This window comes from Podarcis tiliguerta, assembly GCF_965153285.1.
Source record: "Podarcis tiliguerta genome assembly, chromosome: W".
Lineage (NCBI taxonomy): Eukaryota > Metazoa > Chordata > Lepidosauria > Squamata > Lacertidae > Podarcis > Podarcis tiliguerta.
In genome coordinates this window covers 16,840,171-16,857,846 of record NC_139552.1, presented here as the reverse complement: position 1 = coordinate 16,857,846, position 17,676 = coordinate 16,840,171, and the positions used below count along the sequence as shown (strand labels likewise).

General features: G+C 44.4%; 1 protein-coding gene across 1 annotated transcript in view; it reads left to right on the top strand.

The window, feature by feature from the left end:
* LOC310668765 (ensconsin-like) overlaps nt 1-17,676 on the top strand; it is a gene marked incomplete at its 5' end in the record, with an annotated part of 148,939 nt that overhangs the window by 66,976 nt on the left and 64,287 nt on the right. The window contains 4 exon segments of the mRNA XM_083422097.1: nt 154-245; nt 247-257; nt 4,143-4,163; nt 9,812-9,913. Coding sequence (XP_083278223.1) covers nt 154-245; nt 247-257; nt 4,143-4,163; nt 9,812-9,913 — 226 coding nt within the window.

The following is a 17,676-nucleotide window of genomic DNA, read 5'->3' as shown; positions in this document are numbered from 1 at the left end:
TGTGTATGTGTGTGTGTATATATATATATATATATATATATATGCTTTATAATATTGTATGTATATATATTATATTATTTGCATTAATAATAACAATTTTCCAGAGAGTAACGCTCTAATAGTTACCTCTGTCTAACTCCATAGATTCAACAGGAGCACTATGAGGGAGTGCTGCATTGGACCCTGGAGTGGAGCCAGCGGCTGGAAACCCGACAGAAGAGATGGTCGTGGGGTGGCTCTGTGACCTGGCAAGCCAGGTAGGTGTCTGCCGCCCTTTCTGTCACCCTGGAGAGATGCTGCCAGCCAGAGTCGTCATCTCCTCCTCCTCCTCCTTTTCTTCCTCTTCTTATCTTCTTCTTCTTCTCCCCCCCCCTCCTCCTCCTCCTCCTTTTCCTCTTCTTCTTCTCCTCTTCTTCGGCAATCCCTCGTAGCTGAGGAAGATCTTCCATCAACACTGTTTTAGCAATGATTCCGTAAGTGACTTCAGAGTCCGATTCTGGATCCACACGTCCTTCCACAGTGGCGGAAATTGGTTTCTGGGTGGGAGTTGATCCCGGTGTGGATTTGCCCAGCGCACCTTCCTCTTCGCTCGTTTCTCCCTCGCGTCCTGAGTTCGAGTGTCTTCAAAGCCCAGGATGCCTTTGGTCAAGGCTGTTCTCCAACTGGAACGCTCTCAGGCCAGTGTTTCCCAGTTGTCGGTGTTTATACTACATTTTTAAAATTTTGCCTTGAGATCTTTCAACCTCTTTTGTGGACCACCAGCATGACACTTTCCATTTTTAAGTTCAAAAGAGAGTAGTTGCTTTGGATTTGCTTTGAGACGGTCTTTAAAATGCTGCCAGCCAGAGTAGTCAGTGCTGGGCCAGATAGACCACTAGTCTGGCTCCCTGTAAGGTAGCTTTGGATATATGAAAAACTGAGCATAGTAATGAAGTGTGGTTTGATTTAAAAGTAAAGGTGAAGGGTTCAGTAAATGTGGCCTGTTTAAACTGGCTCTTTCTACAGAAAACAGGATAGCTTTCCTATGTCGATTATCTCACAGATACTTGTTAGACCAGGGGTCAGCAAACTTTTTTAGCAGGGAGCCGGTCCACTGTCCCTCAGACCTTGTGGGACCGGACTATATTTTGTATAAAAAGAAAAAAAAGAATGAATTCCTATGCCCCTCAAATAACCCAGAGATGCTGTAAGGATATCAGGGGGTTACTCGAGAGCAGTCAGGCAAATGCCTCCCTGGTCGGCTGTAAAGCCTCGTTATTGGTGCCAAAAACCCTTCACCATGCAGAGTGCCACTATTCCGTGGCTCGCTCATTCACTGGCAGAATCTGTGAGTGGGCGGTCCTTAAACCTTCCCCAGCAGAGTAGTTTCTTGACGCCCAATCTGCGCCTCCCCTCTAGGCGCGGAAGCCTACTGCGCAGGGAGGGCATGGGCAACGGAGGACCTCTCTCCTCCCTGCTTTGCCCAGGCAAGGTGTCCTGGCACCACCTCGCCTCCTCCGAGCCCTGAAGCTCCTCTCCACTAGAGGCGTGGTTACTCTCCTCCGCTGAGGAGGTGCTGCTTCCCACGATCTTTGGGGGCTCTCTGTAATCCATCCGGCTTTTCCCCTCTCGCCCCTGAGCCGATGGCAGTTCCCTGACAGATGCATTTTAAATAAAAGCACACTTTCTACTCATGTAAAAACACGCTGACCGTCCGTGGGCCGGATTGAGAAGGCAATTGGGCCGGATCCAGCCCCTGGGGCTTAGTTTGCCTACCCATGTGTTAGACGTTTGATTTTTGAAGTTGGCCTGCAGGAGAGAATGAGTACAGAGTCAGATCTACTTATTTTGATTAGTGATACTGGTTCTTTGATTCTAAATATGGCTGATTCTCAGTCATAAGAATAGAAGAGCAGATTTGCTGGATCAGACCCATCTAATAAACAACAACAACAATTTAAACCCCGCCCATCTGGCTGGGTTTCCCCAGCCACTCTGGGCGTCTCCCAACAAAATATTAAAATACAATAAGATGCAAAAAATCTAGTCATCTTGTTTTGGGCATTGGCCAGCCAGTTGCTTCCGGGAATCGCAGTTTAGTGTGTGGAGGAAATAGCCATCCATTGCTGTTTGTCACCCCCACAACGGCTACTCGGAGGAACTTTCCGTTTGTGCCTGGACATTCACTTAGCTATCATGGCTAATCTCCTTTCCTGACAGCAACATCAACAACAACAATTTTTATTATTATTAATATTAATACTCCACCTATCTGGCTGGGTTTCCCCAGCCACTCTGGGTGGTTTCCAGCAGAATATTAAAATACAGTGATTCAACCAATATTCAAAGCTTTTCTAAACAGGGCTGCCTTCAGATGACTAAAGATGATTGGGCAGAGGGGGCAACTTTTTAAATAGACAAGCTTTCCATTTCCCTTGCTGGGGATGCCTCCTTCTGGAGACATTTCTACCTCAGAAATAGTGAATCGGGTCCAGTTGCACGCTGTTAAAACCTGTCCGGCTTGGAGCAAGGCGCTCCTGGCAGATTCTGCTTGTAATATGAGTGTAATGATGAAGCGAAGAGTTGGCGAAGAGTTTTGACGAGGCTTCCTGGTGCTTGATAACACCTGAGTCTTTTGCATTCACATTGAACATTAATATTGAAGGGGGAATAAGCTTCCTTAATCTACATTTTGATCAGGGAAATTCCAGGGTGAGAGACTCCTCGACGGTCCACCTTGCCGGGGTGCCAGTCCCCCCACGGGTCCATGCAGTCAGTAAAAGAAGGAAGTCCCAGCACAGGAATTTGGAGCAAAACAGCAGTCAGTAGACCATGCTCTTTATTGTTGCGCCTCAGGTCGTCCCTCCCAGGAGTAAGAACCCCGAGCATGGGGCAACGTCGACTTTTAAAACTTCCCTCTTTTCTCCAGAATACACTTCGAACAGCATCATTGATACATCATCATTACATCACTGACATGTCACCAAAGGGGAGGGGTGACATTAGTTCAACCTTGGCAAACATGTCCAAGCAAGTCCTTGGTACAAGATTAGCGCAGGCCAGGCATGGCCCAAGTTGGCCCTCCAGCTGTTTTGGGACTACAACTCCCATCATCCCTAGCTAACAGGTCCAGTGGTCAGGGATGATGGGCATTGTAGTCCCAAAACAGCTGGAGGGCCGAGTTTGCCTATGCCTGGACTACAACTCCCACCATCCCTAGCTAACAGGACCTGTGGGTCAGGGATGATGGGCATTGTAGTCCCAAAACATTGGGAGGGCTGAGTTGGGACATGCCTGGCATAGGCAAAACATGTCCAGGCAACTCCCAAGTGCCCACCATCAAAGGGCAAGAGAGCTCCCTTTGCACATCCATCGCCTGGGGCAAGTCTGGCGATGGGCTTTTGGAAACTAACTGCTCAGCAATTGTCACCTCTGGGTGGGGTGTGTGAACATGTCCTAACGCTCAAGGGGTGGTGGTGGGAGGTGACAGGGGAAAAGAGTCCTTTTTCCGAGGGCAAAAATGGCATTGGAATGGAAGAAATGGGGTTGGTTTTATATGATTGATCAAGCGAGGTCTCTTCCCTGAGCTGTCACGTCGAAAGGATGCATTCAGGCATAATATTTGTGACATTTAACAGCTTTAAAGATGTGCCCCCCCCGTCATTTCTGTAACAAATTTGATGAAACACGCCCTCGGGGTGATAGAGCCCATGCTTTGCATTTGGAAGAGCCCAGGTGCAATACATAGCTTCTCAGGTAGAGCTGGGAATGTTCCCTGCCTGAATCCCTGAGGGCCTGCTGCCGGCCAGTGTTGACAGTACTGAGCTAGGCAAACCAATGCTCTGACCAAGGATAAGACAACTTCCTATGTTTTTTAATGACTGATGTTTTAATGTGTTTTTAATCTCCTGTTGGAAGCCGCCCAGAGTGGCTGGGGAAACCCAGCCAGATGGGCGGGGTATAAGTAATTAATAATAATAATAGGCAGATTGGGGATTTAATTAATGTTACACTTCGTAATCGGATTGTTTGATAAGAGTGCCAGTTATTTCAGATTAAGAACCTTAATCCTGCTTTGCCCCTTATTCCTGAATGTTTTCCTTGTGAATTCTCTCATACTTGTTTCACCATTGTGATTTTCATTTACAAACTTTATTTCACAGAGTCGCCAATTCCAGATGAAGGTGGGTCTAGGATCTATTTGCCTGCTTGCTCTTATTTGAACTAACCCCACCAGCTTTGGCATTCTCCTTCACTAGCTGGATTTAGGCAACGCCAACTTCCTGTCTAGAACGGCGTTGCTTAGAGGCCTTCCGTAACCCGCGCAGAGCTGCCTTCCTCTTAACCATTCAATTGCTTGCATGCAACTTGTCAGGGAACTGCCATCCGCTCAGAGGCGAGAGGTGGAAGGGCAAGTGTTATAGGGAACCTCCGAAAATCTTGCGAAGCAGTTGCGAAGCAGTTGCTCCTCTAGCGAGGAGGAAAGCCCCACCTCCAGTGGAGAGGAGGTGGTGGGACCAGGGGATGCTAGGGAGAGCCTCAACACTGAGCCTGAGCAAAGCGGAGGGGAGGGAAGTACCCCTTTGCCAGTGCCCATTCTGCGCAGTAGGTTTTGGCGCAGGGAGGGAGGAGAAGGTTGGGGGTCACGCAACTATTATGCTGGCGGAGGTACAAGGACTGACCACTCCCAGATTCTGCTAGCAACTGAGCCAGACATGAACTTACGATGCTCTTCACTGTAAATAGTTTGCACTAGGAATAAAGCCTGGAAAAGACAGGTCGGAGTCTTGCCTGTTTACTCGCGAACAACCACACCACCACCTGACACAACTGATTTGCTACTGTTGGGAAAGCGCCCCCGGGAAGGGTGCCACCTTCCCAAGACACCGAGGCTTCTCTCCGGTGGTCACTCTCTGGCTGGAAAATGCCCTCAGTCCAGAGAGACCGGTAATAAGCGACCCCTCCATCCTGAGAGGAGCACACTCGTCTTCTGGTATCCCATCACAGAAGAAAGAGACAGTCAGTAGTATATGGAAACATCACCGCTGCAGACACACAGATTGCGCCTATCTGTGGGAAAGAAGAGTTTCCCAGGACGTTCACAGGCTGGATAGGTCTTTGTGAAGAGTGTAACTTGAAACCTTCCGACTGCGCATGTTCAGGAAGTTTATCTGACTTGCTAGAAGAACTGAACGGAAAGGATGTGTTTTTCTCTAGTGCTGTAATAAACATCATGTAAATAGATTTCTGACTTATTTTCTTTTCCCTGCGGAAGCAGGAGGGAGGGGTTGTGCATTTTACCCACGCTTGGGAAAATGTCGCCTATCAAAATCTCCCTGGTCTGTCTGGATATCAGCCAGAGGAGGTTACCGGTAAGCAAGCTCCGAGGACAGTGAGAGGGGCCAGCCTCTATGGAGGGGGCTTGCAAACCGACAAGTGGTAGCAGAGCCCGATGGTTGCAACAACAAGACGGCTGAGCACCAGGTGGGAGACTTTTTTTTGCTGATAAGCAGCGATCCACGGACCTCTGCAATGCTGATTTATGGCTGAATGGTGAACGCGAATTGAAAAGTCTTCGGTTCCCTGAGAAAAAAAGGCTCCTGTTTTGGATAAAACAGAGCGGAGAGAAGCCAAATACTTCGCATTCCACAGCTGATGAGAAGTTCCGTTGCTATGCGACAGGTCATGAGTACTTTTTGAGCTAAATTTATGAGCTGGTTAGTTTAAAAAGCAAAGAGAGAAAAGAAGCTTCAAAAATGAAAGCAAGGCTGGGTGTTTTTCAGCAACGCTTGTTGTAAACAAACTGTTGGAAAGGGGACTTTCCAAAGTAGAGTGCAGCTTGCTGATTGCTGTTGGATTGCAGCGAAGGCTTGTTGTTTACATATTCTGTGGAAGCGAAAATTCCAGGCAGCTGGGCTGACTGCCAAGTGCAAAGCAGCTAGTAAGCAAGATATAGACTCTTGGATTTTCCAGATTGTAGCTGAAGCTGCAGCTTGGGTTAAAGATGGCTCTGTTCTCTCAGAAAGTGAATAGCCAACACTGGCTAGAATGGTCATTTGCAATGGAATTTTTGCTGGTGGGACAGCAATTATGGGACTTAGTACAAACTCCACAGCCTGTTGCTGTACAAGCACAGGGGGAGAAGGCTGCAGTTCAAAGTGAATTGAAGCAGCGTGTCCTGAGAATTTTGGCGGAAAATGTGGGCGCTCATCTTGCGCCAGTTCTAAAGGGTGCACAAGAACCAAGGGTCGCTTGGGAGTCACTCCGAAAAGCTTGTGAAGCTGGGGTGGGAAGCAAGGACCGAGAGTTGGTTGCGCCAAAGGGGGAGAGCCAAGATGAAGCTAGCCAAATTCTTGAGAGCTCATCGAAAGCTGAGAGGAGCTTTGAGCCACAACAAGGAAGTGGAGAGACTGTTGCTGATGTTGCTGTTGATGATCCTAGCACTGCTGCAATGGCTGTTGCTGATGGGGGGAGTGAAGCTCAAAAATCAAGCACCCCCACTACAATTGCTACAGAGGAGAAAGCTGTAGCTCAGAACGCTGTTCGTCAGGAGACACCACATCAGGAGAAAGGAGCTAGAGGGAGCTCTGTAAAGCCTGAGGCTTCAAGCAAAGATCGTACCCAGTCCCAGGCAAAACCAGATATGGCTTTGATGTCCCTAAAAGCCACATCATCTGTGGAGAACTCTTTTATTATAGACACAGGATGCACGCAACACATGACGTCACGCCGGGAACTGTTTTCTACGTTTGAGAAGCAACGCTTCACTGTGAAACTGGCCAATGGTCAGGAAATGGAAGCAACCGGGATCGGAACTGTGTATCTAGAAAGCCTGAACTTGACTATAAACAATGTTTATTTTGTTCCAGGTTTAAAGTACAATCTGTTGAGTGTTTCTCAAATAACTAAGAAGAAACTGGTGTTATCCTATGATGAGGAAAGCTGCAAAATCTACAAAGATGGAGAGCTGTTTCTTTCTGCCAGAGAGAAAGATGGACTGTATCTGTTGACATTTGAGGAATCGGACTATAAAATGTGCACAGCATGTGAATCTAAAATGCTTTCTCTTGCAGGTATCTCAAAAGAAGACACGAGAGGAAAGGCAACAAAGATTAACAATGTTTTTCAGCGAGTGTATGCTGATGTAATTGGTCCTTTAGCACCTTCTAGAGGCAATGCAAAATACTATCTTGTATTTGTTGATAATTTTTCTCAATATGTATGGATTTACATGTTGCAGAATCCCAGAGAAACCTTGGAAAGGTTTAAGGAGTTTTGTGATAAAGTTAAGAATGTTCATGATGCTAATATTGATTTTCTTTTCACAGATGAAAAGCCAATTTTTCTTTCACAGGATTTTCAGGATTTCCTTGAGAAGCAAGGGATAGAGCACAAGGTTGCTGTTTCACAGGCTGCATGGAACAAAACTGTTTGTGTAAAAGTGAACAGAGTGTTGCAAAATGGCATGAAGGCACAATTGCTGAGTTCACACTTGCCACATGAGTTTTGGGCTGAATCTTTATCATGTTTTTGTTACACTTGGGTGAGAAAGGTTTCAAAAGGTATGGAAAGTTCTCCTTTTGAGAAGCTGTTCCACAGTAAACCTTCTGTCTCGCATTTTAGGGTTTTTGGATCTCAAATCCGGACTGAAACTCCAGATGGGGTGAAGAATGCCAGAGGCATTTTTGTGGGTTATGAAAAGGGTCTCTACAGAGTAATTTTGTCTGAATCTGGTCAGGTGATTCTCACAAAATTTCTAGAGAGTGCTCCTGAACAGGAGAGAGTAATTTTTCACACATTTCCCACTGCTGATGATTCAGATGATGAATTTGATTATTCTGATTATAGTGATACTGAAAGTGACACAGGAAGCTCGGAGAGTTCTGTTGACACAGTTATTGAGAAAGGCTCACACACAAAAGCTAGACCTTCACAGATTAAGGATGAACCAGTCAGCAAGGAGGATCAGCACCTCATACGCAGGTCTGAGAGAATAACAAAGGGCGTACCACCCAAGAGGTATTCTCAAGAGTTTGCTAGTTCAGCTGTTGCATGTATTACTATTGTTGACAACAAAAGCCGGGTTAAGGGTATGTCTAAATCAGAGACAAAGACACAACAGGGAATTGCAAAGTGTAACACAGCATTTCCTAACCAAGGTAATGCAGAAGCACTCATTCCTTGGAAGTCAGACAACCAGAGAGTTACATTGGTGAAACCAGTGGCGGGTAGTTCCAAGGGTGGAACTGAAACAACAGGGGATTGTTATATGTATAACAACTGTTTGTTTTCTTCTCTGGATCAAGCTTTGTTCGCAGCTAACGATGATTCATATGGGGGAGGATGTCAGTATATGGAAACATCACCGCTGCAGACACACAAATTGTTGACATCATATGATGCACCTATCTGTGGGAAAGAAGAGTTTCCCAGGACGTTCACAGGCTGGATAAGTCTTTGTGAAGAGTGTAACTTGAAACCTTCCGACTGCGCATGTTCAGGAAGTTTATCTGACTTGCTAGAAGAACTGAACTGAAAGCATGTGTTTTTCTCTAGTGCTGTAATGTCAGAAATAAACATCATGTAAATAGATTTCTGACTTATTTTCTTTCCCCTGCGGAAGCAGGAGGGAGGGGTTGTGCATTTTACCCACGCTTGGGAAAATGTCGCCTATCAAAATCTCCCTGGTCTGTCTGGATACCAGCCAGAGGAGGTTACTGGTAAGCCAGCTCCGAGGACAGTGAGAGGGGCCAGCCTCTATGGAGGGGGCTTGCAAACCGACAGTCTACACACTACTTTATTTACAGACTGTACATGGAGCTCTCATCCAACATGTCTGCTCTCCTGAGCAGCAAGCACAGAAGTACAACTCGACACCCACTTAACTGAGAAGCGAAAGTAACTCTCCAGTTACTTGAGAACAAGCAGAGACTTCCTGTCTCACGCTCACAGACATCACATGGTGTCAACAACCATTGTGCTGCTCCTTGCAGTTGGTGAGAAATAAAAATCCCAACAGCTACTTCCTTTTTGAGATCTAAAGAATTCATATGACCTGCTTGCTCATAAGATTATTATATACACTGCATGGAAACCTTAGGCATGGCCCCTTGGAATATTCTCTGGTGTCTGGTGTAATATAGGCTAGATGCTGCCTCCACCATAGGAACTCATTACCTGCCTAACTGTTCACCCACCCAGTCTGCTACCCTGCTATTTCTATGAACTGAATCACAGACCCCCAGAGTTGCATGTCCCAGGCAGACATCCTTTTAGGAGTTGTCCCTGTGTCTTAAGAGTTTGAATGAATGAATGAATGAATGAATGAATGAATGAATCTTTATTTGCGTCAGCCATCGGCCGTAGCAACAAAACAGCAATGCAACAGACAAAGAACAGAAATCAAAAGTCGATGGTATAAAACACACTCTAGGGTCCTCAGTCAGCAGTCAAATAGTGGACCTTATTCTGATGGCCCCAGCTCGAAACCTGGCAGCCTTTACTGTCATCTGCTCCTCTTGATTTGCCAAAAGGAAGGAGACTGTGGCAATGGTTGGGCGACCCAGAATGGACAATAAAAGAGGGGTGATAATCTCATTTCTCAAGTCTTTAGAAAGAGTGCAGGCCAGATAGCAAAATTCATGTCAAATGGCTGTTTTAGGGGTTGTTTTTCAAAGTCTGGAATGGATTAATCCATTTTGCATTCCTTTCTATGGGAAAGTGCACCTTGGTTTTGGAACGCTTTGGTTTTGGAACGGATTTCTGGAACGGATTAAGTTTGAGAACTTGAATCAAATCCACCCTGTGCTAAAGTAATAATTCCTTTTTTCAGGCAGCAAGCGCTCTACCTCCTCAGCAAACCTCAAGCAAGGGGAAACTGTCATCAATAAGCGCCTTTCATCCTCCGCAGCACGTCTGAATTCTCCCAGCAAGGGTGAGTGTATGTTTGCAAAACACAGTATGCTTTCCCACCTTTACAACCTCTTCGGGATATTTTTGCCTTAAATGCCCCCCCCCCCCCATTTTTTTACTCATTTTGTTAACCTAGCTTACTGTGCATATCTCCACCCATTGGTTGCTGGATGTGACGAGGTCTGTTAGAACAGAAGAGTCATGGTAAACACTTCGCAGACCACTCGGTTCTGGAATTCAGAAAGCCAAATTATGACCCCTAATTTCACGCCTACTCTTCCATACTAACCCATCAGGATTTGCATGCTGTCAATCACAAGCACTTCAGTTTGATCCAAGACTTAAGTACTGTGTTTTTCCGTGTAAAAGACTATACCCCCCCCCCAATTTTTTAAGTTTTAAATTGGGGGTCGTCTTATGCATGGAATGTTGCAATTAATTATTTCTTAATTTTGGGCTCAAAAAAGAGGGGTCGTCTTATACATGGGGGTGTCTTCTACACGGTAGTCAGGTATCTGAAAATTGGTGGTGTTCCCCCTCCTTTTTCTTTTTCTTTTATTTCCTTTTTTTCAAAAAAATTTTATTTAAATAATACAGCAAAAATAGAACATCAACAGAAAAAAAAATGAAATGAAATTGAGAGAGAGGAAAAAAACACAGTTCAAAACCATTGAAAACAAATATACTTGCTTCCCTCTGCTATAATTCGACTTCTTTAAATCACTATCTCCACATTATCCTTGCATTCTCCGATTCCGCCGCTAGCATCCCCAGCTAGAGAGCAGTCTTACCATGAGAGCAGTCTTACCATGCATACGGTTTGCAACATACTTCTCTCTGTATGCCAAATTTTTCTCTGCTGTGTTGTGTGAGGCTTTTCTCATAGAGAGTCGGGTTCCCTCGACTGTTTACTGTTAAAAGTGATTTGTGTACATCTCCTGTCCTGAGATGTTCTAGATCTCACAAACAGCAGACAAGGTTGTGTCTGGGCTGCACAATTTCATACTTAAGGTGGGGGCTTCCATGAACGAGCACTAGATCCACATATGGTCACGTTAACCTCCACCTGTAAACAAAAATGCTTCATCCCAAACATCACCATCATCATCATCATCATAATTTATTATTTATACCCTGCCTTTCTTGCTGGGTTTCCCCAGCCACTCTGGGCGGCTCCCAATCGAATATTAAAAACACAAGGCAGCATGAAACATTCAAAACTTCCCTAAACAGGGCTGCTTTCAGGTGTCTTTTATAAGTAAGATAGTTGCTTATTTCCTTGACATCTGATGAGAGGGTGTTCCACAGGGCGAGCGCCACCACAAATAAGGCCCCCTGCCTGGTTCCTTGTAACCTTGCTTCTTGCAGGTAGGGAACCACCAGAAGACCCGCGGGAGAGGGATCCCGGCGTCCGGGGTGGAGACGCTCCTTCAGGTCTACTGGGCCGTTGAGGTCTTTCAAGGTCAGCACCGACACTTTGTTTTTTTAATAATATTTTTTATTAATTTTAACATATAAATTATAATACATACCACAAAACTTTATGACTTATACAATCTTTTTGGACTTCCATCAGCACCTCTGATAATCCACAGTTTTAACCACATCTTATGCATTTCTTAAATTTATATTACCTTTAAATATCCAAACTAATCATCCTCCCCCTTATCCATTTTTGCAATAATTCCAATAATATTCCTCACAAAACTTCTTGCAAACCTACAAACGTCGTCTGATCTTCACAAATACTTTTCAAATAATCCATAAATTTACTCCAGTCTTCTGTGAATTTCTGGTCCCGCCGATTTCGAATCCTCCCTGTTAGTTTATCCAGTTCTGCATATTCCATTAATTTCATCCATTCTTCTTTCGTTGGTAATTCTTCTTGCTTCCATTTTTGGGCCAATAATATTATTGCTGCTGTTACTGCATATAAAAAGAGCTTACATTCCTTTCTATTTATATCACTCCCTACAGTTCCCAGTAAAAATGCTTCTGGTTTCTTTATAAATGTATATTTCAACATTTTTTTCATCTCATTATATATAATCTCCCAGAAGCTTTTCACCTTTTTACATTCCCACCACATGTGATAAAATGTTCCCTCTTTTTCTTTACATTTCCAACATTTATTACTAACTTTATACATTTTAGCTAACTTAACGGGTGTAATATACCATCTATACATCATTTTCATCACATTTTCTTTTAGGGCATTGCATGCAGTAAATTTTAAGCCTTCTTTCCATAATTTTACCCAATCACTCGGCTGTATATTATACCCAAAATCTTTAGCCCAATGAATCATAATCATTTACCTCCTCACCCTTCAAATGCCATTCAAGCAGCAATTTATACATTTTAGACAAAATTTTAAAATCATTGCTTAATATCTCTGATTCAAACTTTGATCTACTTTCGTCAAATCCTTTTTCTTTAAAATCCTGTTTAAACATTTCATTCACTTGGCGGTAGTGCAGCCAATCATTCACATATTCTTTAATTTCTTCATATGGTTTCATTTTCCATTTACTTCCTTTCTTTTGTATTAACTTCCCATAAGTTATCCATTTCCCACTCATATTGACCTTTTTCATGCTCATTGCTTCTAGTGGAGATAACCAATGTGGTATTTTACATTCCGATAGGTTTTTATACCTATCCCAAATTTCTATTAAAGATCTTCGAAATATATGGCTTCCAAATCCTTTATGGACTTTTGTCTTATTATACCATAAATATGCGTGCCACCCAAATCTATTATCATAACCTTCCAAATCCAGCAATTCCGTATTTTCTAATTTCATCCATTCCTTCAACCAACAGAGGCAAGATGCTTCGTAATACAATTTCAAATCTGGCAGGGCAAAGCCTCCTCTTTCTTTTGCATCTGTTAACAGCTTAAACTGTATTCTCGGCTTCTTTCCCTGTCAGATATACCTTGAAATTGTTTTTTGCCAGTCTTTAAATATTGCTGCCCCTTTGATTCTTGGAATTGTCTGAAACAAAAATAACATCTTTGGTAGCACATTCATCTTAATAGCTGAAATCCTCCCCCAAAATGATAACTTCATCCTTCCCCATATTTCTAGATCTCTTTTAATACCATTCCACACCAGCGTGTAGTTGTTTTGAAATAGATCAATATTTTTAGGAGTTAACCAAATTCCCAAATACTCTTTTAACAACTTCTATACCTATTTGTTGCTGCAATACTTCCATCAGGTCCTGTTTCATATTTTTAACTATTATCTTAGTATTCTTTTTGTTCAGTTTGAAACCTGCCACCTGCCCAAACTGTTCTATTTCCTCTAATACTTCTATAACACTTGTAATTGGCTCTTCAATTGTTAATACCAAGTCATCGGCAAATGCTTTCACTTTGTACTCATTTCGACCAACTGAAATTCCCTTTAATAATAATAATAATAATAAATAATAAATTTTATTTATATCCCGCCCTCCCCAGCCGAAGCCGGGCTCAGAGCAGCTAACATCAAATGTATAACACATTAACATAAAATTAGACAATCAATTAAAATACATCCTCAAATCAGATCAGGATCAGAATAAAATCCAATCAGATGGCAACCTGCAGATTAGGGTTGGGGACCTTAAATGCTCACCAGGCCCAACTGTTTGTGCTGAACTTATATGGGCCTGTGAGAAAAATTGGGAGGCCACTTTCATGCAAGTTCTTATGAAGGGGAGAGGGAGTCAGACTGAACCCCGACCAAAGGCCTGGCAGAACAGCTCCGTCTTGCAGGCTCTGAGGAAAGATGTCAAGTCCCGCAGGGCCCTAGTCTCTTGTGACAGAGCGTTCCACCAGATTGGAGCCACAGCCGAAAAAGCCCTGGTTCTGGTTGAGGCCAGCCTAACCTCTCTGTGGCCTGGGACCTCAAAGATGTTTTTGTTTGAAGACCGTAAGTTCCTCTGTGGGACATACCAGGAGAGGCGGTCCCGTAGGTACGAGGGTCCTAGGCCGTATAGGGCTTTAAAGGTTAAAACCAGCACCTTAAACCTGATCCTGTACTCCACCGGGAGCCAGTGCAGCTGGTATAGCACCGGGTGAATGTGATCTCGCAGCGAGGACCCCGTAAGGAGTCTCGCTGCGGCGTTCTGCACCCGCTGGAGTTTCTGGGTCAGTCTCAAGGGCAGCCCCACGTAGAGCGAGTTACAATAATCCAGTCTGGAGGTGACCGTCGCATGGATCACAGTGGCTAGGTGAGGGCGAGAGAGGTAAGGAGCCAACTGCTTAGCTTGGCGGAGATGAAAAAATGCTGCCTTTGTTGTAGCTGCAATCTGCGCCTCCATGGAAAGGGAGGTGTCAAAGATTACACCCAAACTCTTAACGGATGGTGCTGGCACTAATTGCACCCCTGCAAGAGATGGGAGTCCCCCCCCCCCAATCCCATATCGTCCCTTCCCAGCCAAAGGACCTCTGTCTTCGAAGGATTTAACTTCAACTGGCTCCCACGTAACCATCCAGCCACAGCTTCCAAACATCTGATCAGTTTGTCTGGGGCCGAGTCAGGATGGCCATCCATCAACAGATAGAGTTGGGTGTCATCAACAAAATCCGGACAAGCTGAGCGAGGGGGCGCATAAAGATGTTTAAAAGCATTGGGGAGAGTATTGCACCCTGAGGCATTCCACACACCAAGAAGTGGCGTGATGACCACCCCCCCCCCAAGCACCACCCTCTGTCCCTGACCAGAGAGAAACGAGCGCAGCTATTGAAGGACTGTGCCCTGGATCCCCACGTCGGCAAGGCGGTGGTCCAGGAGTTCGTGATCAACCATGTCAAAGGCTGCTGACAGATCTAGAAGAATCAGCAGCCCCGACCCGCCTCGATCCAGCTGCCTGCGGAGATAATCTGTTAGGGCGACCAGAGCCTTCTCGGTCCCATGACCAGCGCGGAAGCCGGATTGGAATGGATCCAGAGCCGATGTTTCACACACCAAGTGGTTCAGCAACTGCTCTCTCAATCACCTTACCCAGGAATGGAAGATTTGAAACCGAGTGGTAATTGGATAGATCTAAAGGATCTAATGATGTTTTCTTTAAGAGCGGGCGCACCACTGCCTCCTTCAGTTCCCCTGGGAATGTCCCGGTGCCAAGGGACAAATTGATGATATCCCCTAGGGGGACCCACACCTCGTCTGGACACGCTCTAATCATTCATTAGTTCATTCTTCCTTATTGACCTTAGGAAGACTTCCAGTACCGATATGAATAATAGTGAATCATAGAATCATAGAATCATAGAATCATAGAGTTGGAAGAGACCACAAGGGTCATCGAGTCCAACCCCCTGCCAAGCAGGAAACACCATCAGAGCACTCCTGACATATGGTTGTCAAGCCTCTGCTTAAAGACCTCCAAAGAAGGAGACTCCACCACACTCCTTGGCAGCAAATTCCACTGTCGAACAGCTCTTACTGTCAGGAAGTTCTTCCTAATGTTTAGGTGGAATCTTCTTTCTTGTAGTTTGTATCCATTGCTCCGTGTCCGCTTCTCTGGAGCAGCAGAAAACAACCTTTCCCTCCTCCTCTATGTGACATCCTTTTATATATTTGAACATGGCTATCATATCACCCCTTAACCTCCTCTTCTCCAGGCTAAACATGCCCAGCTCCCTTAGCCGATCCTCATAAGGCATTGTTTCCAGGCCTTTGACCATTTTGGTTGCCCTCCTCTGTACACGTTCTAGTTTGTCAGTGTCCTTCTTGAACTGTGGTGCCCAGAACTGGACACAGTACTCCAGGTGAGGTCTGACCAGAGCAGAATACAGTGGCACTATAACTTCCCGTGATCTAGATGCTATACTCCTATTGATGCAGCCCAGAATTGCATTGGCTTTTTTAGCTGCCGCGTCACACTGTTGGCTCATGTTAAGTTTGTGGTCAACCAAGACTCCTAGATCCTTTTCACATGTACTGCTCTCAAGCCAGGTGTCACCCATCTTGTATTTGTGCCTCTCATTTTTTTTGCCCAAGTGCAATACTTTACATTTCTCCCTGTTAAAATTCATCTTGTTTGTTTTGGCCCAGTTCTCTAATCTGTCAAGGTCGTTTTGAAGTGTGATCCTGTCTTCTGGGGTGTTAGCCACCCCTCCCAGTTTGGTGTCATCTGCAAATTTGATCAGGATGCCCTTGAGTCCATCATCCAAGTCGTAGTGGTGATAGAGGACACCCTTGTCTTGTGCCTTTAGTAATTTCTATATTTTCTGTTACTATATTATTTACAGTCAATTTTGCTCTCTGTTCCGAATATATCGCTTTTATTCCATTTAGAAAGAATTCACCAGTATCCATTAATTCAAATTTTTTAACATAAATTCCCAGGATGTATTATCAAAAGCCTTTTCCGCATCCACAAAAAGTAACATTGCTTGTTTTTCATTCCTGGCCGTTAGATATTCAATTATATTAATTATATTCCTTATGTTATCTTTCATCTGTCTACCAGGTAGAAAACCTGCTTGATCCTTATGGATAAATTCATTCAATATTTTTTTCAATCTATTTGCCAATACGCTTGCAAATAATTTATAGTCATTGTTTAACAGGGAAATCGGTCTATAATTCTTTACTTGTGTTAAATCCGAGTCTTGTTTTGGAATAAGTGTGATATATGCTTCTTTCCACGTTTCTGGCAATTCTCCCTTTTTAAATATATTATTCATCACTTCTTTCATTGGCACAGGTAGGGTGTGTTTCATTTCTTTATAATATCTTGCTGTAAATCCATCCGGTCCCGGTGTCTTTCCACTTTTCAATTCTTTTATAGCAATTTTAATTTCTTCTGTTTCAATTAGGTTGTTCAGTGTTAGGGAATTGCTGACAAGCTAGCTGAGATAAAACTCCGGGCAGCCAGCCATATCTGTACAAAGATTTATTGGTTAGCTTCAAAGTCCTTACAAGAGTTCAAAACGCACACTCCATCACGATGAGTCAGATGGATCATCTGACGGTTTCTTTCACCGCGCCCAGCAGACCCATTTCTGCAGATCAGCCCTCCTCTTTTCTCTGCTCTGTGAGTGGCTGATACCTGGAACTGGCTCACCCCTCCCCGTTTCACTGTCTCCAAAAGTTTCTTTCTCTTCTTCCTCTGACGAGGAAGAATAGCTGCTGATTAAAGACTTAGGTTCTGTGTAAGTGCCTCTCTTCTCCCCCCCTCACCTCCTTCTCAGCCTCCAATTCCCTGACATCCACCCCTCCCCAAAGGCCCCCTCCCGCTCGGGAGAACCAACCGTTCCCGATTCTCCCTCCTCTGGAGTGGCGGGGGTAAAACCTGAAAAATTTCCCTCTCCCTCATCTGTACAGGTGAAACTCAGAAAATTAGAATATCATGGAAAAGTTCAGTAATTCAACTTAAAAGATGAAACTAATATATGAGATAGACTCATGACATGCAAAGCGAGATATGTCAAGCCTTTATTTGTTATAATTGTGATATTGTGGCACACAGCTGATGAAAACCCCAAATTAACAATCTCAGAAAATTAGAATATTAAATCAAATCAGCAAAACAAGGACTGCAAATAGAGCAATATTGGACCTATGAGAAGTAGAAGCATGCATATGTACTCAGTACATGCGGCGTGGCATGGATGCGATCAGCCTGTGGCACTGCTGAGGTGTTATGGAAGACCAGGATGCTTCAACAGCAGCCTTCAGCTCTTCTGCATTGCTTGGTCTCATGTCTCTCATCTTTCTGTTGGCAATGCCCCATAGATTCTCTATGGGGTTCAGGTCAGGCGAGTTTGCTGGCCAATCAAGC